The sequence below is a fragment of the Hippopotamus amphibius genome, chromosome 2 (assembly GCF_030028045.1).
Source record: "Hippopotamus amphibius kiboko isolate mHipAmp2 chromosome 2, mHipAmp2.hap2, whole genome shotgun sequence".
Lineage (NCBI taxonomy): Eukaryota > Metazoa > Chordata > Mammalia > Artiodactyla > Hippopotamidae > Hippopotamus > Hippopotamus amphibius.
Genome location: NC_080187.1, coordinates 183,671,529 through 183,696,990, shown reverse-complemented (window position 1 = coordinate 183,696,990; position 25,462 = coordinate 183,671,529). Strand labels below are relative to the sequence as shown.

Here is a 25,462-nt window from a genome sequence, read left to right as displayed (position 1 = left end):
AAGAAAATACTTTTTGCTCCCTCTTCACTGTAGATATCACTTGAGACAACACAGAATATTTTAGTACCAAAAATAGGAGGAAGTACAAAAACAGAACAGAGTCTAGTCAATTTATCTTATATTAACACATCTTCACATGTACATTATTCTGCCTTTCATTTTCTTATTTGTTGACCAATGAAAACTTTATTTCAGAATGCAAATGGGAATACTGCTGTAAATTCATACTGACCCATATAACTTAAAGAGTCAAAATAAATAAGAAGGTAAGAGTATATATGCCTATAACTGAGTCACTTTGCTGTACAGAAGAAATTAACACAACATTGTATATCAACTATACTTCAATAAAATAAAATAAAAAAATAAAGGGAAATGCCACACAGGTGGTCTACTTAAAGTAAAATATTCAAGACCCTGCTGGCCCGAGGTGAAAGAGGTATAAGTCAAGGTGCTAAAATGCAAGAACACCACTCAGGAACAATAGCAGATTTTCTGTTCTGAAGCAACAAAATTGGAGTAGTCTTCTATAACTGAAAGGAGCAAGAATCATATAACTATATCAGCAATCTGAGATAGTATAAACTACAATCGCAAACCAAGGGATAGGATTTTCTTAGGCTCAGCATAGAGATGAACTTGCAACATATAGATAACATATGCCACACGAAGTGGGTTATCTCTGCATATGTAAGATAACAAAGCTGGTTTAACAATCCTTTCTGTCTTTATGCAGGAAGTGAAGAATACATTGAAATGTAACTGACCTCAGGAAATGGTACAGGGAACCCCACACTTTATGTCTGGAGTCACCAGAACAGGAAGTCAGTTTCAGAAAACAGAGGCCATTGCTGGACTATACATTTTGAAGACATTCTTTACCAAAGGGAATGCTTAAGCAAGCACAATGAATCCAGTTAAAGACTGCTGGCAGGGGACTTCCCTGGTGATGTAGTGGTTAAGACTCTGGGCTCCCAACAGTGGGCCGGGGTTCGATTCTCCCTGGTCGAGAAACTAGATCCCACACACATGCTGCAACTAAGAGTTTGCATGCCACGACTAAGGAGCCCGAGAGCCACAACTAAGGAGCCTGCCTGCCACAACTAAGACCCTGCACAACCAAATAAATAAATAATAAAATAAATAAATATTAAAAAAAAAAAAAGACTGCTGGCAAGCCTCAGGGAAGGAGGTCTCTCTCAGCCACCAGGGGACTACCGGGCAAAACATCAGTATATAGAACAATGGCCTAAAAAAGTGATTAGGATCCTGCAAATACTCCTAGGTGGCCCACCATAGAACACATGCTGGTCTAGTGTTCTAGTTACTTACTCACACAGCAGAGCAACACTAGCAGGGTAGCAGTGATAATGGTGGTGAGACCAGATAATGCCAAAGCAAACTTTGAGAAAAGAGTAAAGAGTTTTGATGCAAAGTGGAGGGACCCCTGGATGCATAAAGGTTTCAGATTTAAGTGCATGAGTCCAGTGATGGTGGTTTGGATGAAAGAACAGACCTGTGGTCACTGAAGAATGACATAAGTTTGACAAAAACCTAACAACTTGCCTGGTTCTGAGTATCAAGTGAGACCAACCCAAACAGGAGGACATTGAAGCTACCAGGTGACTGGCTACTTCTAAGGCCTTTATCTTTGTTTTTTTGTTTGTTTGTTTTTTAAAAATATTTATTTATTTATTTAGTTTTATTTGGTTGCACCAGGTCTTAGTTGTGGCAGGTGGACTCCTTAGTTGCGGCTCGAGGGCTCCTTAGCTGTGGCATGTAAACTCTTAGTTGAGGCATGCAAACTCTTAGTTGCAGCATGCATGTGGGATCTGGCTCCCTGACCATGGATTGAACCTGGGTCCCAGGCATTGGGAGTGCAGAGACTTAACCACTGCACCACCAGGGAAGTCCCGTAAGACCTTTATCTTTGCCTGACAGTTTGACTGGACCAGAATGATATTCCTCTCCATGGGGCATAGACTTTGGGGTATTTCTCAGTAGAGACTATCAATTGTTCCCCAATATCCATTCTCCTTTTTTCTTTGTAATAGAATCCCTGATTTTTTAGCTGGATACACTTCCCAGACTCCTTTGCAGCTCAGTGTGGATTAATTTCTGGCCAGTAGAATGAAAGAATTATAATAAGCAATTTGTAGGAAGTGACCTTTATTAAAGGAAAGGGATAAAACTTCTTTATCCCATTCTCCTTCCAGCTGGCTGGAATGTAGATGTGATGACTGGAGGTCAGACAGCCATTTTAGGCCATGAAGGGTACATTAAGAATGGTAGAACAGCAATTCAGAAAAAGCCCTAGACTCCAGACCTATACATGTAAAAAAGTAAACTGTTATTTTAAGTTTTCTATCATATGTAGCTAAACTTAATCCTAACCAACACTAGCTCACTAGAAGAAAAAAAAAAAAAGACAGTCAGGGAACAGTGCTTTCAAAGGTAATAACAGAATACTTGCCAGGCTTTTCTCAAGCAAACTGAGAGGCTCCCCAACATGTGAAGAGTTTTTTATGCAAAACACGTTTAGGATACCAAGTGTTAGCTCACATTAGAGCATTTGAGGACTCCTGAAGCTGAACAGGACTTAATTAAAAAGTTCAACAACCAAGATGTACTAAAGATTAGGATTGGGTAAGGCCTCCTTCGTGCCTTTAGAAGATAAATGGTCATTAGAATTCAATGTTGATAAAATCTTTGGTTTAAGCTGCACAAGGAAATAATAAATTCCTGTAATATTTGTAGGCAAAAAAACACAAAGTAAAGGGTAACCAGAATTTTTTGAGAGCCTCTAATGAGAGGAAAACACAATGGAGAATGTATAGCTACAAAATATACAAAATTCTACATGAGAAAAAATATTTTTTTCAAAAACCGAAAATGCAAGTGACGTGAAGGTAACATAATAAGTAGCCATGGAGAGAAAGCCATGCTACAATGAGATATCAGTTACATTTGCTTCTCAATGAGATCAAGAACTTGGATACTCTCCTGAAATACTATAAAATAGCCAAACAAATCCTTAAGGTATAAAAAGTGAAAGAGTAATGCAAACTCAGTCCTAAAACATAGGAGAGGTAATGCTCATTTGGACTAATCCTCCCCAAAGTAAAAAAAAAATTAAAACAGCTTTTCAAGAAACAAAACCCAATGATCTTAATACACCCCACAGGATGAGGAACATTGACCTGGGGGACACTCTTTTCAGCACACTGCACACCACCTGAAGGAGCACCCAGCCAATGCTGGCAGAAACCCCAGTTTCTCAGTCTGAATGTGCTTCTCTCGGGCATTTCCTCACACTCAGGCCCCCCAAAATACACTGGTGTAAGCATGTGTCAATTTCTGCTAAAAATACTGGAGTGAAGGATAAGACTGTTAAAAACTGAGAATTTTATCAGCTATTCCACACAGGAGCAAATCTTTTGGTTCCAAGGCATGAGGGTTAATGACAGCCTGTGATTAAACTTCATTGGTTTACAAGAGGAGCAGCAGAGTGAGGGTGAGGTTTAGAAAATCAATTAAAAATACTAACACAAGAGGGAGAGGGACGGACTGGGCACTTGGGGTTGGTAGACGCAAACTATTACATTTAGAATGCATAAACACCAAGGTCATACTGTATAGCACAGGGAACTATATCCATTCTCCTAGGATAAACCATAATGGAAAAGAACATTAAAAAAAGAATGTATCTGTGTAAAACTGAGTCACTTTTCTGTACAGCAGAGATTAGCACAGCACTGTAAATCAACTATACGTCAATTAAAAGAAATACTAACACAATTTTCCATCATACAACCATGTAACTATACTTAACACTATTGAACTATATGCTTAGAAGTGGTTAAGCTAGTATATTTTATGTTATGGGTTTTTAACCACAAGCATATTAAGAAAAGTTACATGATTCAAACCACTTTCAGGTGTGTGGTCCAGAATTGTTACCTAGAGTCTGCTCATCACAGCCCCTTAAATTTTGATGGCAAGAGTGGGCTCAGCATAGCCTCTTGTTTCTTACTGGCTTCCATTCTCATATCCTGTAATGTGGGGAAGGAACTAGTCTGTGTGAAAAAATAAGAAATCTAGAAATAAAGTAACGTGTGCAAGACAGATAATCTGGGCAAGTTTTTGGTTTTAAGTCTGTGAAGATGCCAAAAAAAGAGAAAAAAAGATGATAGTAAAAGCTCAGAAAATGGAAATTAGATTTTACGTCAAATGCCTTAATTGCTGACTTCCCTTCATATTTCCTTTTCTAAAAATGAATACTTTTCTGTAACTGACCTTGTAAAAATCACCAAGTTCATTCATTCACCTTCTGTTATCAAGTATTTGCCTAGCTGTCAAACTGATAAGAATTAAAAAAACAACAAATAGCTAGATTCCTTAAAGTTCAATAATTATGACTCCATTTTTTTTTATTTATTATTTTTTTGGGGGGTACACCAAGTTCAAATGACTCCATTTTAAACAAGCATTAAAATATTCAAATCTGAATTATCCTCAAATGAAATACAAGTAATGTTATTCCAGGAAAAAGGCCAGTATAACTTTTTAACCAGGCAAGTTGACTCTAAAGTTCATATGGAAAAACCAAAGTAAAACTAGTCAGGAATATTCTGTAAATGATGACCACACTAAATACTAAAGCTAGTTATAAATCTACAGTAATGAAAGCAATATGGTCACAGTACCTAAATAGATTACTGGGATAGAAGAGAGAGTCAAGAAATAGACCCAAACACAGTTGGGAATTATATCAATCAATAAAAAAAGCTTGAGAGCTTTTTACCAGCCAGTAGGCACATAGGTGTGAACCAATATAGAGACTCTATCCTTATGAAGCCAACCTACTCTCATATAATGCAAACGTGGCATTTCAAATTAGTGGAAAAGACTGAGAAAAATCATCTGTGTTAGTCTAACGGGCTGGTTAGGGGTGAAAGTGGGGAGCCTAGATTCATACTCAGACAGAGTTAAGAACTTTAAAAAAAAAAAAAAAAAGCTGGTTCTATATTTATTTGATGGAAATTTAAAAACAAAGTCATGAAAGAATTAAAAGGAAGCCTTGAAGATTTCATTTTTTGGAACACGGGAGCAGGGAAAAAAACAAACCACAGGGACTATGTAACAACAATTTTAAAAAAGGTCATTTTGACTATATTAAAGTTTTTAAAAATTGCATAAATTACCTAAATATCAAAATTCATAATAGTTAATTAAGGAAAAATACATGCAATATATGACCAAAACTACTAATTTTCTTAACATATAAATTAACATACAAATAGCACCAAGAAATGAATAAGAAAATAGACCACAGAGTGTAAAAATAAACCAAACAATACTGAACAGTTCACAGAAAAAAATCCATGGCTTACAGACAAAGGTGGTCCTCATAATTTATAACTAAAGAAGTTATAAATCTATCTACTGGCAAAGATGAAAAAGCATGATATCTCCAATGTTGGTGAAGATGTAGGAAAAGAAGCACTCATACACTACTTGTGGGCCCAGAGACAGAAGCAAGGCTTTAGGAGGGAGGTTTGCAATAGCCATCAAAGTATAAGTGAGCAGACCTTTGGCTGGCAGAAAATTAGCCAAGATAATTAAGTTAACAATAAATTTATAACTCTAGAGGAAATTATATTTTAAACTAGCAGTGTCCGAACTTGAGTATGTAAAATGAATTTCAGCAAGTACTCTCAAAATGTTTAGTTATTTATAAATGATCTATATACACTATGAAACCAAAATCTACATTATAACACATCTCCCAAAAAGAAGTTTAAAAAACTCAGATGTTTAAAAAACCTACAGTTTACTCAGGTCAATAATTCTGGGCTGACTTTATTGGCAGCAAATTTGGCCTGAACTGCATGAGGCTATTAACAGTCTTCATCCATCCCACTGAGTGTGAATATTTGAATATTCACACATTTCATTGTGTTTGATTCTGGATGCTGCTCCAGACACTGAGTGAGGTATTAGGTAAGTATGGAATGTGCACATGTGGCCATGAACATAAACACTTTTGAATTCTGAAACCTAACAGGCCTCACGGTTTTGCATAAAGGACTGTGGACTTGCGTAACCTTTCCCTAAAGACTTGCAAGTAGTAAGTACTTGTTGAATGACAAATACAACTTTTAACTTTTTTTCACTTTTTTAAAAAACTGAAGTATAGCTGATTTACATCGTTGTGTTAATTTCTTCTGTACAGCAAACTGACTCAGTTATACACATATATACATTCTTTTTTATATTCTTTTCCATTATGGCTTATCCCAGGATATTGAATATAGTTCCCTGTGCTGTATACACAGTAGGACCTTGTTTATCCATTCTATATGTAATGGTTTGCATCTACTAATCCCAAATTCCCAGTCCATCCCTCCCCCATTCCCTCCCACCCCCTTGGCAACCACAAGTCTGTTCTCCATGTTGAATGACTACATTCTTATTTACCCTTATGACCACCAATTATTTGCCTGTGGGGCCTAGCAAAGTGTTAAGCCTATTTGCCCGCATACCGCAGGGTACATACAGCTATCTGAATTCTTCTACCTGCCTATTACAGTTTTTGATGTTGTTTACGATCTTGCTAAAGACCACCAGCTATAAATTCTGAGATTATCAATATCCCTACCTACAGCAGTTGCTTTTTCTTTTCTGTTTTCTTGCAGCCTTAGGACCAGATAATTAAGCTGTGTAAAGTAAATACACTGTCTCTGAAGGAAGTCTTCGTTCGGAGCTTTGTATTGAGTCCCAATGTACACTTTGTAACATGTATTTTGGCTTCATGAGCCTACTTCCTGGTTCTCAGTGTTTGGGAACAGAGAAGTTACCAGATCACCAGAAAGTTATGTGATTTTATTATAAGCCCTTATAAGGGGAATATTTACATTTTTAACCATTTCAGGTTAAAAATAACTCTTGAAATTAAGCACTAGAAAAGTAAGCTCCCTGAGGGAAAGGGGTTTGGGTTTGGTTTGTGCGTGACTGTATTCCCAATACCTAGAACAGTAAATAGTTAATGAAGGAAGGAAAACATTGGGTGAGAAGGAAAATGTTTTGCCCTAACAGCTCCAGAAGATCCTATTTCTTGAGAAAATCCTGGATGTGCTGATAAGGCACATGTTGTCAAATGCCAGAGTTAAACGCAGATGAAGAAAGGTACTACTTTTTAAATAACACTATAAAGATAATAGTTTGGTAGATAGTTCTTCAAGGATGAGGGAAAAACTGTCAGTATCAGCAGCTTATAATATGCCTTAACGTACTTCCAGATAAAAAAGGAAAATAATATTTTAAGCTAAATGCCATTTTAAAAGATCTGGACTCAGCACACTCCCTCTCCATTACAGCTAATGAGAATGTATTCCATAGTCTCTGAGAACCGTGGAGAAAGGTACAGCAAGTTCTTCCACGCCACACAGCACAGTGAGGATGCCTGAGGAGTACAGTGGGATTATACGGGTAATAGTTTCGAACACATACTGGAGGGTGAGACTTCTGATTGAGAGCATCAGTAACATCTATGCAAGAGCCCCCAAATCGTTTCCAAACAAAGTTGCAATGGGTCGCTATGAATGCGCTGTTGTATCAAACTCAAGGGCTGTCAGGGAGGAAAAAAGACAAGACAGTGAGGAGGCAGGGATGTTATGGTATGTCAGTGGGAATAAGACGCAGAGCCAGGTACAACAGAAGCCGACTTGGGGAAAAGGCTGTAAGAGAATTCGGCCCAGGTGGGGGTTCTGGAGACCCGCCGAGAGACTGCGGGTGCGAGGACAAAAAGTGAGCGTGGGTGGATCGCGAGGCATGAAAGGACTCCAGAATCCTAAGGAGGGTCGGCGGTTCGGCGCCAGCAGGGCCGGGAGGGCCTGGCGGTGGTGGATCGCGCCAGGGGAGGTTGGGCCGCAGCACGCCTGCCCAGACCAGACAAGCCAAGTTCCTACCCGTCCGCGCGCGTGCGGCCGCAGGTCCTGGAAGTCGGCGCCGTAGATGGCCTCCAGAGCCTGCAGCTCGTGGTCCTGTCGCTGCGGGTAGCTCTCCGGCGGCTCGTCCCTGCCACGCCCGGGGGCCCCGCGGCCCCCAGCCATAGCAGCGCCGTGGGCAAGACAGTGCGGCCTGGCGGTGGCGGGTGGGCCCCAGGCGGGCGCCGCTCTGGAGGCGGGTCTGTGGGCGGGGCTCCAAGCCGGAGGCGAGGTCCGGGATAGGATGGGGCTCCGCCCTTAGGGGGCGGATTGCAGCCGGAGCTCCTTGCTGGGAGTGGGCGTGTGGGCGGGGAGCCCCGCCGGGGCGGGGTCAGGGTTGGGTGGGGCTCCGCGCCGGCGGCGGGATCCCAGCAGTAGCTCCACGCCTTCGGCGGGCTCTTGGACGAGACCCTGCGTCCCGAGCGCTGTTAGCGCACGAACGGCTGGGGCATGGGAGCGAGGCTGGGGAAAGGTTTGGCTCACATTCTGCTGGGGGAACCTGAGCGGAGGAACCTGCAGGAGCGTGGGAGATCACATCAATCAGAATGGAATGTTAACGCCAAAGGGTACGGTTTTCACGAAGTAAGTCTCTTTAATAGAAGTGCCTGCTGGAACTCCTTCACTCTGGCATGGGTAGGAGACGAAACTGTCAAGGGCAGACTTGGATGGCTGTTTCCAGCCGCTTTGACTCACCTTAAGCCTTCTGTCCCTACATGTCCACCCTAGGGATCAATAGTACCACCATGCAGTTTCAACTGAAAAATGTCTTTCCTCTCAGGCATCTTATGAACAACATTCCCATGAAGAGAATTATGTTGTGTGCCCAGTTTACTTAATGTGAATTTGGGTCTTTCTGTTATATCCTGTCGCCAACCGTAATTTTTCAAGTTTATAAAATAATCTGTCTACCCAGACATTGTCATTGGGTTTCATCTTCAATTGAATCCTAATGCTGCATGTTGATTCAGCATAATTATATTACCTCAGGGTTTTTTTTAAAGTTTTTATTGAATTTGTTGCCGTATTGCTTCTATTTTTTGGCCGAGAGGCATGTGGGATCTTAGCTTCCCAACCAGGAATTGAACCCACACCCCCTGCATTGGAAGGCTAAGTCTTAACCACTGGACTGCCACAGAAGTCCTCTCAAGTTAAGTTTAAGTGACATTTCCTTCTGTACCCCTATACTGTTTGTTAAGTAATAATTATTCAAGTATCTTACTCAATTGTGGCCAGATAACACAAAGGCACTAGTTTGACCCTAGGCCTCTTCAAACCATCTCCTTCCCTCCACTGGGGACCTGTTCTTTTTTCAGTGATGCCTGTCTAGGTAAATGGCACCCCCCATTCCCCATTGGCCCAAGCCAACTAAGAGTAATCATGGATTCCCTCTCTCTCATCTCTCACATCCAGATACTTAACCATTTCTTCCATTCATCCACTTCATCCCACTGCCACTAACTTGATTCTGGCCACCATCATCTCTTCCCTGGATGACTTCAACAGCTGGGAAACTAATCACTGCTTTCATTCTTGCCCCACTTGAAGCCATTCTTCCTATTGTAGTCAGAGTAATGTGTCTAAATAAAAAATACTATCATATTACTCCAATCCTTAAAAATCCTTCCATTTCTCCATTTTTTTAATTAAAATACTCTAGTTATGGGAAATTTTCACACATACATTAAAGGTAGGGGAAATATTACAATAACCCCCCAGTACTCATCACGCAGCTTCAACAAATTTAGATATCTTGCCAATCTTATTTCATTTCTCCCCTCTCCCCGCCCCCAACACATACACAGCTCCCGAGGAGTGAATCTTAAAGAAAATCTCAGGCATCATATCATTCTTTCTGTAAACACTTAAGTACAGATCTCTAACAGATAAGGACATTTTACGAACATAACATAATACTGTCCTTATAGCTTTAAAATATAACAATTGCTTAACATTACTGAATACCCAATTTACATTCAAAATTCTCCATCTGTATAAAATTAGAATCTGTAGTGGATGCTGGACCTATAAAGGATATAATCAAAACAATCAGCAAAATTTGAAGGGGTCTTGTCGATTAGACAGCAGTATTATATCAGTGTTAATTTTCTGACTTTAATGGTTGTACTGTGGTCAATAGAAAGTGTCCTTGTTATTAGGAAATTTCCACTCAAAACATAAGGGGTATGGAGAACAGTATGGAGGTTCCTTGAAAAACTAAAAATAGAATTACCATATGACCCAGCAATCCCACTACTGGGCATATACCCAGAGAAAACCATAATTCAAAAAGACACAGGCACCCCAATGTTCATTGCAGCACTGTTTACAATAGCCAGGTCATGGGAGCAACCTAAATGTCCATCAACAGATGAATGGATAAAGAAGATGTGGTACATATATACAGTGGAATATTAGGCATAAAACGGAATGAAATTGGGATATTTGTAGAGACATGGATGGCCCTGGAGACTGTCATACAGGGTGAAGTTAAGTCAGAAAGAGAAAAACAAATATTGTATAGTAACGCATATATGCGTAATACAGAAAAATGATACAAATCAACCCATTTGCAAGGCAGAAATAGAGACACAGGTGTAGAGAACAAATATATAGACACCAAGCTGGGAAAGCAGGGGCGGGGTGGGGTGGTTGGGGTGGGATGAATTGGGAGAAAAAAAAAATGTAAGGGGTAATAGGGTATTACATATACAATTAGCTCCCAAGTGATTCAGAAAAGAAAGAGAGGTATGATAAGTCAAACATAAATGTTGACCATTGGGGGATTTAGGTGAAGGATATATGAGGGTTCTTTGGATAATTCTTATAAATTTTATGTAAGTTTGAAATTATTTCAAAGTCAAAATTTCACAGCAACAAAACCCCCTGCAAACTGTTTTCCAAAGGGTTGTACAATATTGTATTACCACCAGTTTAGGAGAGTTCTAGTTACTCTGTATCTCTGTCAGTAATTGTTATTGTGAATATTTTAAATTTTAAACATTGTAACTGGTGTATAGTAGCACTCATTGTGCCTTAATTTACATTTTCCTAATGATTAATAATGTTGATCAGCTTTTCATTTGCTTATTTGTCATTCATATATCTCTTGTCTATTCATATCCTTTGCTCTTTTTAAAAATTGGGTTGTTTGTTCTTTTATTATCATTGAGCTTTGAGAAGTCCTTTATCAGATATGTAATTTGCAAAGATTTTCTCAGCCTGTGGCTTGCCTTTTCATTCTCTTAACAGTGTTTTACAAAGAGCATAGTTCTTACTTTTGAGGGAGTTCGCTTTATCAGTTTTTATCTTTTATGAATCGTGTTTTGTCATCCTATCCAAGAAATTTTTGCCTAACTCAAGTCACAAAGATTTTCCTCCATGTTTTCATCCAGAAGTTATATAGTTTTTGGTTTTACAGTTAGGCCTATCATGAGTTTTAGTTAAAAAGGTAAACATATACCTACCATATGACACAGCTATTCACTGCAGGTATTTATTTGCCCAAGAGAAATGATAGCATATGTCCATAAATAGACTTGTAAATGAATGTGTGTAGTCCCCTAATTGCCAAACTGAAAACAACCCAAATGCTTATCAAAAAGTGATGGACAAACTGAGGTAAAAACAAATTGAGATGTATCAATACAATCAATGGAACAGTCTTCAGCAATAAAAAGAAATATGCTATGTATATAGTAATAACATGGATGAATCTCAAAATAATTATAAGAGAAGCCAGACAAAAGAGTACATGCTGTGTGAATCCATTTATATAAAATTCTAAAAATACAAACTTAGTAATAGAAAGAAGATAAGTGATTGCCTAGGGTCAGGATGACAGAGATGTGTCGCAGGGAGGGGTTCCAGAAGGACAAGAAGAAACTCTCAGGAGGGATGGGTTCATTATCTTGATTGTGGTGATAGTTTTACAGGTGTTTGCATATATCAAAACTGATCAAACTGTACAATATATGCAATTTATTTTATGTCAATTATACTCTAATAATCTGTTAAAAGGAAAAGGTTGTTGTTTTTGTTTTGTTTTACAGTGCTTTGTTTATATTACGATCCAAACAAGGTCCACACATTGCATTTGGTTGCCCTACATGATATAACTCAGCAGGCTTGAAAGTGAAGACTGGTCCTTGACTGGCTTCCAGCAGATAACCTCTAAACTCTTGGAGCATCCAGCCTGGAAAGAGTGTTTTTATTTAACTCGGGTTCACAAACAATTTGTCAGGACACTCCAAGATTTCCTTATTCTCCAGGCCTCCCTAAACCCTTAGATCAGTCCTCTAAGGAACAGACTCTACTTCCCCGTGCCCTCCCTGCTCCTGGTCTTGCTGTTTACCCTCAAATTCCCAAAGAAAAACTCCCAGACTGTTGGTCATTGTCCCCAGATTTTAAAACTACAGTCCCTTTCATTCCTGAAGGATAGTTTCACTGGTGTGAAATTTGAGGTCAGCGATTCTTTTCTTTCAGCACGTAAGAATGTTCTGCCACTTCTTCCTGGCCTATGTGGTTTCAGTTAGAATCTCTGCTATCATTCACATTGTTTTCCCCCGTGGGTAAAGTGGCATTTCTCTATGGCTACTTTTAAAGATTTTTTTTTCTTTGTCTTAGTGTCCAGAAGTTTGATTACGATATGTCTTGGTATAGATTTATTTGGTTTTATCTTATTTAGAGCTCACTCAGCTTCTTGAATCTGTAGGTGTATGATTTTTGCCAGATATGGGAAATTTTCAGCCATTACTTCTTTGAATACTTTTTTGGCCCTGCCCTCTTTCCCCTCTCCTTGTAGGAAGTGAAAGCACTTAACTGTTCTTATAGCTCTCTGTGGCCTGGCAGGAGTAGAAAAGGCAATGTGGCTCCTGCTGCTTAAGAAAGTATGAAATAAAAGTTGCTTTTTTTTTTTGTATCACTTTGTGGGTATTTGTATGCATTTACATAGTTATATACCCATATGAATCTTGTCCTTTAAATTCTGGAATAAGTATATATTTTTATTACAAAGCTGTGCCATTACTTCCAAATCAGACTATGAGTCGTAGTATTTTATAGTCATATCTCATCTTTTAGCAAAGAAGATACTGTATTAATCACTTAATTCACCAGAATTGGCCCTAGGTAGCTTTTGGCTCTTTCAAAAAGTTCAAATTTATTCTTAAAGGACATATTTGTTACCATCAGCGAAAGAATGTTTCCTCTTATGATATAGGAAAGAATATTCAGCTTCAGAAATTAATTGTAAAAGAGAGTCCCAACAAAGTGTTGAGAAATCATGTTATTCTTCAACAGTTAAACAGCTTCCCAAGGTGACTCCTTTAAAGGTGATAATATTCATGGATATTTTAGTTTGGGCATACTTGCTATTAAAAAGTTAGGTTGCTTTATAATCACTAAGTGTATATGTGTGTGTGCATGTGTCTCTGTGTGTGTGTGTGTGAAATTATTGAGGCTTTCTGGGGGAAGGGATATTCAATCTCTCACCTTTCAGATATTCTTGATGAATTTAATAGCAATTTATAGGTGCAAAGACTATTACAAGTTGGGAAACTACATTAGGATTTATACTCATAGATTCATATCTGTTAAAAACCATTTCCCAGTCTAGTTAATTGAGATAATTTGGAAAGTGCAAATTATTAGTATTAGTAAATATAATTAGTAAATTATTAGTATTAGTTTTTTTTAAACAGATAATTGCTTTGATGGTAATTTAACACACCCCAAAATAAGAACCATGAACTAAATGTATTTAGCCCAATAGTGTAAAGGCTAAATTCTGGACTTCTAAATCTTCAAGCAAAATTTCTCCAAAAGCCATTTTGTCCTTTGTTAATTGCAAAGTAAGTGGTTCTTCCGTTTTTTGAAATACAGAACTTGTTAGGCAGTGTTTTATTTATATCTGCAAAGATAGAATTCTTTAAAATGTTGAAAGATGATTTTTTTCCATTTTGATATTTGTTGTCTTTAAGCATCAACAAACAGGAATCAGTTTTATAGTTCAGCTTTATTGATTTCCTATGATATGCCAGGTACTGATGTTTTCATTAACTTGGTATTTTATTGTCCTCTAAACAGCCTTGCAGAACAGGCATTTTTATCCCTATCTGGTAGAGGAGGAAACTGAGCTTAGAGAGGTCCTGTAACTGCCCAGTGTCACAAGTGGAAATGGAGCAGGCATTCAAACCCAGGTCCAACTAACACCAACATGATGCTACCCCCTGCTACTAGACTCTTTATCCTGAGGGAGTTGGTAGGTTTGCCTGTGTAAAAAGACAATCTGAGTGTGCTAAGCTTAAGCACTCCCCACCAAAAGCTATTTAAATTAAATACATCTGTCAGAGACCAGTATGTTTTTGGATTTGAAAAATACAATAGTTCAATTCAAAGATGCCCAGAGGCTTTATTATCAGCTACCACTTTCATTTTACAAGGACCTAGGATATCCTTATTGCCACCAAAATACACAGATTTTTTTAAAGTCCTGACTCATTACCTTCCATATCCAGGAAATAAAATAAAGTCTGTGCTCTCTTAAATATGCAGGCCCCAGTTTCCATGACTCTATCTGTCAGGATAGGCTGGGTTATGCTGTGATAAGGAGCAGCTCCAAAAAGCTTGGTTGTTTAGTATAATAAATATTTATTTCTTGCTTATATAAAATTTGGTGTTATGTCTGGGTGGGTGTCCTGGACATCTGCAATATGCCCCCCCCCCCCCCCCCCCCCGGCCAATATGGTGACTCAGAAACACAGGCTGCTTCAATATTTCAGCTCTTCCTGTTCAACACAAGTCCCCTTCCACAATCACAATGGCAGGGCAGCACAGAGACTTCACAACCAGCTTTTCACTGACGTGGCTCAGAAATGCTTCATCACTTCTGCTCACATATCACTAGTCATTATAATCATATGACCCTGCCAATTTGCAAGGGCAGCTGAGAAAAATAGTCTTCCATTGCCTGAAAGAAGAGGAGAATGAGCTACCACTGAACACTAGTAATGTTTACATAATAACCTGCATTGCCTATGTCTTTTATATAGGTATAGAAATAGCCGTTTGGAAGTGGAACTATTTATTCCAGATGGGTAGCCACAGGCCGTAAGTATCCCTCTTTTCTCAGCACGCTGCTGCTTGGGCTTACTGACACAAAATACTCCCAGCTTTTTTCTTCTCTCCATCTTTAGTGAGATGTAGGGACATGTGGGAGTGTAGTGTTGGGGGGCACAGGAGGGAGGAGGAAGAAACACTCGATGAAAAGGAAGAAGGAAGGGGAAATAAACCCATAGGCTCCTCCTCACTTCCCCCAACCTTCCCCTTAGCCTTTGCAATTATCCCAAGTCCTATTCCATCTCTTCTTCCCCCTACCCAAGTCCCTTCCTGCTCTTCAATAAATGCCCAATAAAGTTGGAATCCAGGAATTTTTTTGAACATAAATGGACCCTGTTTCATTCTATAGGTATGGAAAGACTTGTTATTACCACCTATGAGCAAATTTTACCTATCACTACACCACAGGAATATGAGCAAAAAAACAGAGATGGCAGGACTTCCCTGGTGGTCCAGTGGTTAAGAATCCTCCTTCCAATGCAGGGGACGTGGTCAGGGAGCTAAGATCCCACACGCTGGAGGGCAACTAAGCCCGTGTGCTACAACTAGACAGAAGCCCGTGTGCTGTAACTAAGACCTGACACAGCCAAAAATTAAAAATAAATACTTAAAAAAAAAAACAAAACAGAAGGAAATAAGCTTTCAAAAATTACCACAGAGATTTATCATAGGGAACTGGCTCATGCAGTTATGGAGGCCAAGTCCCAAGATCTGCAGACGGCAAGCTAGAGACCCATGATTGTCGATGGTATCGTTCTAGTCCCCAGTCTAAAGGCCTGGGGACCAAGAGAACTGATGGTGTCATTCCAGTCTGAAAGCCACCAGGCTTAAGACTCAGAAAAGCCAATGTTTCAAGTCAGAAGGCAGAGAAAAACTTATATACCAGCTCGAAGACTGTCAGACAGAGGGAATCCTCTCTTACTCAGCTTTCATGTTCTAGCCAAATCTTCAACTGATTAGAGGAGGCCCACCCACACTAAGGAGGGCAATCCCTTTACTCAGTCTGTAGATTCAAATGTTAATCTCATCCAGAAATTGCCTCATAAACACACTCAGAATAATGTTTGGCTAAATATCTGGGCAACCAGGCCCCTGTCAAGCTGACACATTAAATTAACCATCATACCTATTTTCCCAGGGTTATAAGAGGTAAAATCCCTAAGCAAATCCCAGGAGGTATATGATTAAGGAACAGGTGATTGGAGAAACCTGTGAGAATCTGTTCTATTCCACATTTCTGTATTCCAAATGAGTGGACTACTGCCACAAGGAGAAGAGTAATTCTTTTAAACTCTGTGAAGACGGAAGAAAGTAGACCTTTGGAGAGCTAAGTAGACTACTGACTGAGTAGGACCTCCCTGGGAGTCCCTAATCTCCAGAGCCTCTCCTTCTTTTTGCCCTCACTCTGCCTAGGAATCCTATCATCCTGTTTATTATTTCCATAGGGAAATGGATCCTGAGTGCTACACAACTAACTAAAACTTTGGGAACACAAAGTGTTTTTAAGTTGGGAGAATGCCTTCTTACACTATTCATTATGGGAAAAATTACTAAGCATTATCTAAAAGCCAGAGGTTGCCTATTTTTTTATTCTATTTTCTATAATCTCCTTTCAGTGTAGCTCCAGAAAGTTTTGGATAACATAAATGTGTAGGCTGGTGGTCCTAATCACCTGCCTTCAGCTATGTCTGTGCCAGTTTGCTGCCAGGTGTTACTATTGGCTACCTCATAACCCAGAATACCTGTACATGGTAAGTAACTGAAGAGGATTGTAATTAATTTATGTGGTTTTCTACCTCTTCAGGTTTCACTCCAGAAAAAAGTATCTAAAACAGGACATTTGGAAGGATTTTTTTTGACAAAAGGAATCCAGATTCCTTTTATATAATGTAATCTTTTGGCAGATTATATTTTCCTTAAATGACTGCAACAATCTCTCTCATTCCATGTGCTCTTCTTACAATGTGATGCACACTCCCTCCATTGAGAGGTGTGCCCTCCTCTCCTCTTAACATGTGGCGGCTTTTGACTGTTTCAACAAATAGGGTACAGTGGAAGTGATGTTCTGTGACTTCTGAAATGAGTCATAAAAGTCAGCAAGCTTCTGCCTTGTCCTCTTGGGACTCTATCTTGAAATGCTCACTTTCGGAACATAGCTGCTTTGCTGTGAAAAAGCCAAACAGCCACATGGAGAGGCCACATTATAAGCATTCCAGCTGACAGGCCCACCTGAGGTCCCAACAACAGCTGGGATTCAGATTCCATACCCTGGCTTTGACTTCAAGCTGCCCCCGTTAATATCATGTGGAACAGAGATAAGCTGTCCCAATGGGTCTTGCCTGAAATGCATATCTGTAAGCAAAATAAATGATTGCTGTTGTAATTTAGGCCACTAAGTTTGTGATGAGCAGACAGGTATAAATAACACAACTATAGACAGTTGACTATACTGAAATCATGTCCAGTCTCTTTCATCAATCTTAAATTTTCTTGTAATCAGTGAAAAATTCATATAGCCCATGGCCATAAGAAGTACACCATTCTCGTCTCATCCTTGGTCCTGTTTTGTCACAAGGTAATCCTTCCTCAAGTCTGAGAATCATGGTGACCTGAGTTTATCAGGTTCTTTCTTTTTTTAAAAAAATATTTACTTGGTTACACTGGGTCTTAGTTTTGGTAGACAGGCTCCTTAGTTGTGGCATGCGAACTCTTAGTTGTGGCATGCATGTGGGATCTAGTTCCCTGACCAGGGATCAAACCTAGACCCCCTGCATTGGGAGCACCTAGTCTTAACCACTGGACCACCAGGGAAGTCCCTATCAGGTTATTTCTTGACTCAATGAACCCCCTACCCTAACACCAGCTTAGGGGCTGGAGAGGATTTACTGGTATCTTCTCAGAATACACAAATGAGAAGTTTCTTGCTTTATTAAACACTCTTTACATCTGAAAAATTGAAAAATCTTTTCTACACTTTCATCCCAATACTTTTTAGTAGTTTTGAATAGGGATGGCAGGTGAAGGTGGGTAAAGGGGTATTTTTACAACTGTTACTACACAACTCATTTACACATCTGCCCTAACCTTTCCTAAGGAGTCTGCTGGATATTGCTGAATTATTATTACAAACTATGTTTTGTAATGACTACAGTGTAAGAGGTTTCATCTTGAAAAATATGTTTGGACTCCCAGAACAAGTTTTAACTGCTGGAAATGTCTTTTTTGAAAATACAATTTGTCATTAATTTTCCTTCCATTTCTTTTTTTCTCTTTTTGTCTCCAAAATGTTCAAAATAACTGCTTACATAGCGGATTACGTGCAGGTATTTTGAAAATACAAAGAGGTACCTTTGCTCTTTCAAGAACAGTAAGTAATAAGGGTTACCAGGGAAAGTGAAGTAAGCCTATGGTAGCACGATCAGCTTTGAAACAAACAAGAAATAACTGTAATTTTAATAAATTCCTAAGAGTTATTGTCCTGGGACCTAGTCCTACCAGTACGTTTGTCAAATCCCTCTACAGTGTTTGTCACTCATTAAAATGAAACAGTTCCCATAAGGTCAAACCAGACAAATTTTTAGTTGTCTTTTCTTCTCATTTTTCCTTGTCTTTTCTTCTCATTTTTCCTTTTCGCTCTTCCCCTGATCCTCTCTTTGTATGCCATATCCGTTCCTTTTCCCATTCGGCTTCTCTTTACCATTTTTTGTTTACTCGCTCATCCCAGCTTCCCAACCTTTTGCATCGGCCCGCAGGAAGTTTCTCCCTCCAACGCTTCATTGCCAGAATCTACTCGACTGGGGTTGTATTGTGTACATTTTAGAAATGATCCTCAAAGAAAAGGCCCAGTAAGCCGTGCACTGGATTTCTAAATCCCATCTGCTTTACATGCTTCAGCTACACCCAAGGCCTGATGGAGGAGACTGGGCTCCTTGCCCAGGTGCCAACGACGTGGAATTATCAGCCTCAGGCAGTGTAGCTAACGAGATAAGGGGCAGTAACGAGAGCGGTAAACGAGGCCGAAGCCCGGGAGGAGCCGCGAGCTTGTCCACGGCGGCCAGACGCTGATCTTCCGCGCCTGCCACGCTCCAGACCTCGGCTGTCACGACGGTGGGGGGGGGGGGGGGGGGCCAAGATGGCGCCGCGATGCCCCCGCCGCCGGCAGCCTGGGCGTGGGGGCGGGGCCACGCGCGTCACGTGACCGCCCCGCGGGCCGCGCGCCCCCAGCTGCCCTAAGCGCGCGCCGCTAGTCTGGCCGTCTCGTAGACAGTGCCGCTTCCCTTCCGAGGGAGTTTTCTCGTGTCCCCGCAAAGTCTGGAGGCTCTCTCCCTGCAGCCGAGGGCCGGAGCGGGGCCGGGAAAGGGCGCGCTGAGCCGTGCAGAGGCACAGTGGCCGCGGAACGAGGTCCCTGCGGCGCACGCTGAGGCAGGAGGTCGGGGTCCCCAGCGAGGGGGCTGGGCCGGAGAAGACCTCGCGGGCGGCTGGGGGTCGGCCGGGCGCCGGCGCCCAGGCTGTTGGGGGAGGTTCGGGGCATCCTATCCTGGCCATGGGCGCCGGCGGGGGAGGGACTCGCAGGTCCCCTCAGGGCTCCCGGCACTTGACTTGGGCATTTCCCGGGTTTCCCATCGCCATCCAGCCTCGAAGCCGGCGGGACTGAAAAAGGGCTGCAGCCAAATATTCTTTTCCCTTTGAGGAGAGGGCCTAAGCCCGTCAGCCGGAGGGGACTCGAGAGGGCTGCCCGGCCCTCGGGGAGTGGAAGGAGCGGAGGTTGAAGAGGGCGTCGGGAGCGCAGCGCGCCCTCCTGGACCACCAAATGCCTCCTGTGTTTCCCTCTCTGCTGAGTGGGCTTGGCCGCGCTGACCGCTCAGGTCGGGAGGGACGGACTACGCTTGTCGGGCTCTGACCGTGCCGCCTTCATGTGGCTGCTGACGGGGACCCAGGAGGGAACGGGCATGGGGCGAAGCCTCGCCCTCGCCGCTCCCCGCCTCCCAGGCGCCGGGGCTGGCGATGTGGAGACGTGAGGGGACCCGCGGCTGCCCCGGCTTCTCCCGGACTCCAGAAGGCACCCGCGCGTGCCTCCGCGCCCAGGGCAGAAGAGGGCGGCGCGGAGGGCCGAGGCGGGCGCACCGGCGGGCGAAGACGGAGCCGGAGCCCCAGCCTCGCCATGGGGCATAACGGCAGCTGGATCTCCCGGAACGCCAGCGAGTCGCGCAACGCGTCGGGCGCCAACCGCAGCGCGCTCGGGGAGGTCGGCGAGGCGCAGCTGTACCGCCAGTTCACCACCACCGTGCAGGTCGTCATCTTCATAGGCTCGCTGCTCGGTAAGCCGCCCGCGGGGCCGCCTCCCGGGTGGGCTGCCCCGAAGGCGTAGGCTCTGACAGCGGGGAGCCGCCGTGGGTTTCGGGGTGCCCTGGCGAAAGTGCAGATAGTTGAAGGAGGCTTAAGAATGCCAGGGTAACTGCAGGGAAGTTAAGCAGGGATGGTCGACTCCAGCCCCCAAGCTGGAAGCAGAAGAGTTCCGGTAGGGCTTGGTCCCCGCTGGAGGGCGGGTTGCCTGGGTTGCGGAGGTCAGCATCTCCAGGCGGCCCTTGCGGAACGCTTCGGGATGGGCACAGGGTGGTGCCCATCATGCCTTACCTCCCGGGTACCAGGGCAGAGCGCTGGCCCTACTTGTTTACAGATAGCGAGCAACAGAGCTTCTGTTTTGTTGCTGATGACTGATGTGTTTTGCACTTCCATCTAGTCCCTATATATAAAAAAATTTTTTTTTCGAGAACCTTATTTTGAGCTTTTTAAAAATGGCTAGCTTCTTCGGAACAGCAACCAGCTGGTAAACAATCCTGTGGAGTTAAACTCTTATGTTGCCTTAGATATTTTTAAACCCCCAAACAAAATAAATCCCAATCTACTTCTCTCCCTATTGTTTTTTTTAGTACAGGATAAAGACAGGATAAAAAAACACAACACACCACACAACAAATTTAGGAATACTTGTTCGGGGAAGAAAATATCAATGAACTGAAATGAGTGGTTTGTAAAAATGTTTGTCCACTAGTGTGAGAATTACCTGTACTTCTGGTAGCTACTCTTTAAGTGATAAATGATACAATGAATATTCATTTTTGTTGAGATTTGTTGAACATATTGCATATTACTTGTAAATATGTGGCTTCCTTTGAAATACAGATTCTCTGCTGTGGCATTTATAAGGATGTAGAAAGATTGTTCATAATTATGTGTGATATTATGGTCAAGAGCAGTCTTAAAGTTTCACAGTAGGCATAGATTACTTTTTTGTAGACACCTGTGAATTTCCATGGAAACCAAGATAACTGACATCAAAAAGACTATGAAACACCAACTATATTTGTATTTTTTTTTTTTTTGGAAAAAGTAAAGGAATAAATAACAGAAGGTAATAATAATTTTAAAAAGACTATGGAAGAATTGTGTTTGCAGTTTCCTGTCGTAGCTTCTCTAATTGTCATCATCCTGTCCCACTCTAGCATAATACTTATCTTCTACTTTTTGTCATTAGAGCATTTTCAGGAGTTGACATCAATGGGGCTATGTGTAGTTTTGTGTGTATATGTTAAGATGTGTTTTTATGAGTGGTATGTAAATGCACATTAACAAAGCAAAAGTTTGTGTCCCAAATATTTTCGATATTCATTTAACAAACAACAAACATTGAACACATACTGGTTACCGGGCACAATGCACTGTAGATTTTTGAGAGTTAAATTCTAGTATTGTCACATTTACTTAAAGAGTAGATTATTGGGGAGGCAGTAGAAGTGGCTGCATTTTTAGTTCTGCATTTATTCTTTGTGTATGTGTATATATATATATATAGAGAGAGAGAGAGAGTGTGTGTGTGTGTGTGTGTGTGTGTGTATTTGGTTGTTTTGTTTTTCCTGTTGGTAACTTTAACCCTTAAGAAAGATGGTGCCAGGAGAAATTTTTTCATAGTTTGACTCTAAAAATTTGAGTACTATTGAAATAGAAGACAGAGCATGTGTGTAAAGGACAGAGTAAATAGTACACATTTAACAAATGTTCTGCTTTCCATGTACTTTCAGTTCTGGTAACTTGCATTGGATTCAGGAATTCCTAGGTAAATCTGCTTTTAATTCAACTCTTTTTTTTCCACACAGCACTTTAATTGACATGCAAAAACTGCTCTTGTGGATGTCTTCAAAGAGGAGACTTATTTTGCACCTAATCTTTGGTTATGCTTGACTTGGTCTAGTCAGGATTGCGCCCTACACATTACTTAGGCCCTCCTAAGAGTGAATTCCATTTGCTCCTTTTTATTTTCAGAAAAAGTATAAATATGGTTAAATTTCCAGAAGTCAAAAGTCAGAGAACTTGTGCAAAAGTGAAAGGCATTTCTGGTTTTCTTAAAAGCTCAGCTACATAATATTGCACTGTGCACTTGTTACTGGTATTCTTGGTTCAGTGTTCTCTGAGGATTTGACCCATACAGACATATCTATGTCATCAAATCCTGGTAATGCCAGTTGAGGCTCAGAGCTTAAGTTCCAGAGCCATTTGCGGTCAGTTGCAAGGCAAGTCAACTTGGGAAGCCTAGTTTCATGAAACCCCAAGATAGAGAAAAATTATCCCAGAAGAAACTAGAAGGATGAAAAGTAAATGGAGGACGGAATAGTATCTAGAATAGTATATGATACTGATTTAATCTACTTGTTTCCCCTGTGCCTAAACATGGACGAATGAGTTTTTCCCTTTAAATGAATTCAAATATACTTCCTGTATTCTCTACATAGACTTTTTCATTGGGATTTCCAGAGGCCTACTATTATGTGAAAATAATTTCTTTGCACTATTGATGTCTTACAGTTCTTTTTGAAAACTGTTTTAGTGCCCTGTTGAGGGAAAATTCCCAACTTGGAATAACTATAATGTTCCAACCATAGGGAACATTGTTTGCTACGTTGCAAATAAACTGGAGAATTGTATGTGATATTATTCAAATAATGCCTTTTGAAGGTTTGTATGAGCTAATGTCTCAGTCTTCTTTATGCAACATCTTGGGATATCTTCAGATATACTGTAGGTTTTGAAACAGTCAAATAATTTAGATTGCCCTTTGATAAATATCTGTCACACACCACTTTTAGTAGTGAACAATGTGAAATCAAGGGCTCAGAAAGAATTGGAACCATCATTTCCAATAAATGTTTTGGATCCAGCTCCTCAGAGTTGATCTTTCTTTTTCTCCACTCTCTTTGGATTCACAATCCAAATGCCTGGAGAGCTGGACTCCTCTCTGTTGCTTTGACTTGAAAAAGGCTAGTGCTCGTGACCTAGTCTATTACTTCTAAGCTCCTGGACAAATTGCCTGTTATCTGTTGTTATCATCATTGGAGGCATTTAGGAGTTTTTTTTTTAGATAAATGAATTTGCTCTTATTTAAAGAAAATCAGCACTGTAGACAATAGCCAACAAGTATGTATCCTACCCTGTAATTTATTTTAAAATAGAGAAGTCAGCCTGCCTTCCTCTTACCAAACCACCATATGCATGGTTCCTATTTTTAACTTGTCTCTCCTTTCTTTGGCAGTAGTCTATAGTGAACCTTTGTGAAGTTGATGACCCCAAGTAAAGGTCCAAGTTGTTTATTGTCTGATTTCTTAAGGTGGTTATTGAAGTAATCATTTCAAAGGAAATGGGGGGGGGGCAGTGTGGATTACTTGTTGAACTGATTTCACAGATGATATGGAGAAACACCATATTTGCTCATGATTGTCTGTAATCTTTCAATGAAATTGTATTGGACACTAGCAGTGTTCACAGTACTTGTTAGAGAAATATACTTGTGTTTTTGATACTAGTTGAAATTAACCACATTAACCGAAAAGACAGTTCTTGGAGCTCCTTAGTCAAATGTTTGATAGACACAATGTTACTACTAATTTGTGCTCATAATTCATAATCACAAGGATGATTTTTCATAATTATATATAATAATATAGTATGTTGGTCATAATTATAGCCAATAATAATGTAATATCAACAGCCTTATTATACCTGCTTTTTCTGTTTTTGGTATGCCTAGAAACCTAGTAGTCTACATCAAGAATAAGGTGTCCTCAATTGACTTAAAGAGTTTGAAATCGTGAGGTTGAGGCTCAAGAGGGAACAGATATGGGGATATGTGTATAAATATAGCTGATTTGCTTTCTTGTACAGAGGGAACTTACACAACTTTTGTAAAGCTATTATACTGCAATAAAGATCGAAAAAAAAATAGTTATCAGCCTGGGTAGATGAACTCCTAATATACTGACTCAAACTGCCTCATGTTGTCTTTGATGTCCATATACTGTATGCATTCCCCACCCCATTCTTTTATAATGTAATATGTTAAGCACAGAAAAGCAATCTGACCTTAATCTGAATGAAATACTTTTGGTAACCCTTTGCTTCTCCTTTCTAGGACTTTAATGTATAACCTCAACTTTCCAGTTCTTCTGGAAATTAAATTCTGTGAAAACTTAAAACTTTATTGAGATTAAAATTCATGTATTTCACATTTCATGCAAATATAGTATACAGTTCAATGGCTTTTTAGTATACTCACAGAGTTGTGCAACCATCATCACTAAGGAATTCCAGGAAATTTTTTTCACTCCCCACATCCGTAAAGAAATCACATTCCTGTAAGTAGTTGTTTCACATTTCCCCTAAATACCCTGAGCCCCAGCCAACTACTCATCTATGTTCTGTCCGAGTGGATTTGCCTGTTCTGGACATTTCTCATGTATGGAGTCATAAAATAAGTAGTTCTTTGTAATTGGCTTCTTTCACTTAACATAATGTCTTCAAGGTTCATTCACGTTGTAGCAGATAATTCATTCCTTTTCTGTGGCTGAATAATATTCCACTGTATGGACGTACCACCTTTTCTTTATCCATTCACCGATTGATGGACATTTGGGTTTTTCTACTTTTTGGCTGTTGTTAGTAATGCTGCTCTGAATATTTGTGTAGTTTTTGTGTGGATATAGTATTTTCAATTCTCTTGGGTATTTAGCAAGAGTGAAATTTCTGGGTCATATGGTAACTAAGTTTATCTGTTTTAGGAGCTGCCAGACTGCTTTCCAAAGTGGCTGTATCATTTTCTATTCCTACCAACACTGTATGAGGGTTCTGATTTCTCCACATCCTTGCCAACATTTGTTATTATTTGTCTTTTTGATTATAGCCATCTTAGTGGGTGTTAAGTGGTGTCTCATTGTGGTTCTGATTTGTATTTTCCTAGTGACTTATGATGTTGAGCATCTTTTCATGCCCTTATTAGTCATTTGCATATCTTCTTTGGAAAAATGTTTGTG

At 40.6% G+C, this 25,462-nt stretch overlaps 2 protein-coding genes across 3 annotated transcripts in view; one reads left to right on the top strand and one right to left on the bottom strand.

Annotated features, from left to right (window-relative positions):
* The window catches only part of EIF2AK4 (eukaryotic translation initiation factor 2 alpha kinase 4), a 96,780-nt gene extending 88,607 nt beyond the window's left edge, over positions 1-8,173 (bottom strand). For both annotated transcript variants that reach the window (XM_057721640.1, XM_057721641.1), the window contains exon 1: positions 7,971-8,173. In XM_057721640.1, coding sequence (XP_057577623.1) covers positions 7,971-8,114 — 144 coding nt within the window. In that variant the 5' untranslated portion in view covers positions 8,115-8,173. The remainder of the gene's footprint in view (positions 1-7,970) is intronic.
* Positions 8,174-19,383: 11,210 nt separating this feature from the next.
* Positions 19,384-25,462, top strand: part of GPR176 (G protein-coupled receptor 176) — a 106,499-nt gene continuing 100,420 nt past the window's right edge. Inside the window, exon 1 of the mRNA XM_057722923.1 lies at positions 19,384-20,422. Within this exon, the coding sequence (XP_057578906.1) occupies positions 20,266-20,422 (157 nt within the window). The 5' untranslated portion in view covers positions 19,384-20,265. The remainder of the gene's footprint in view (positions 20,423-25,462) is intronic.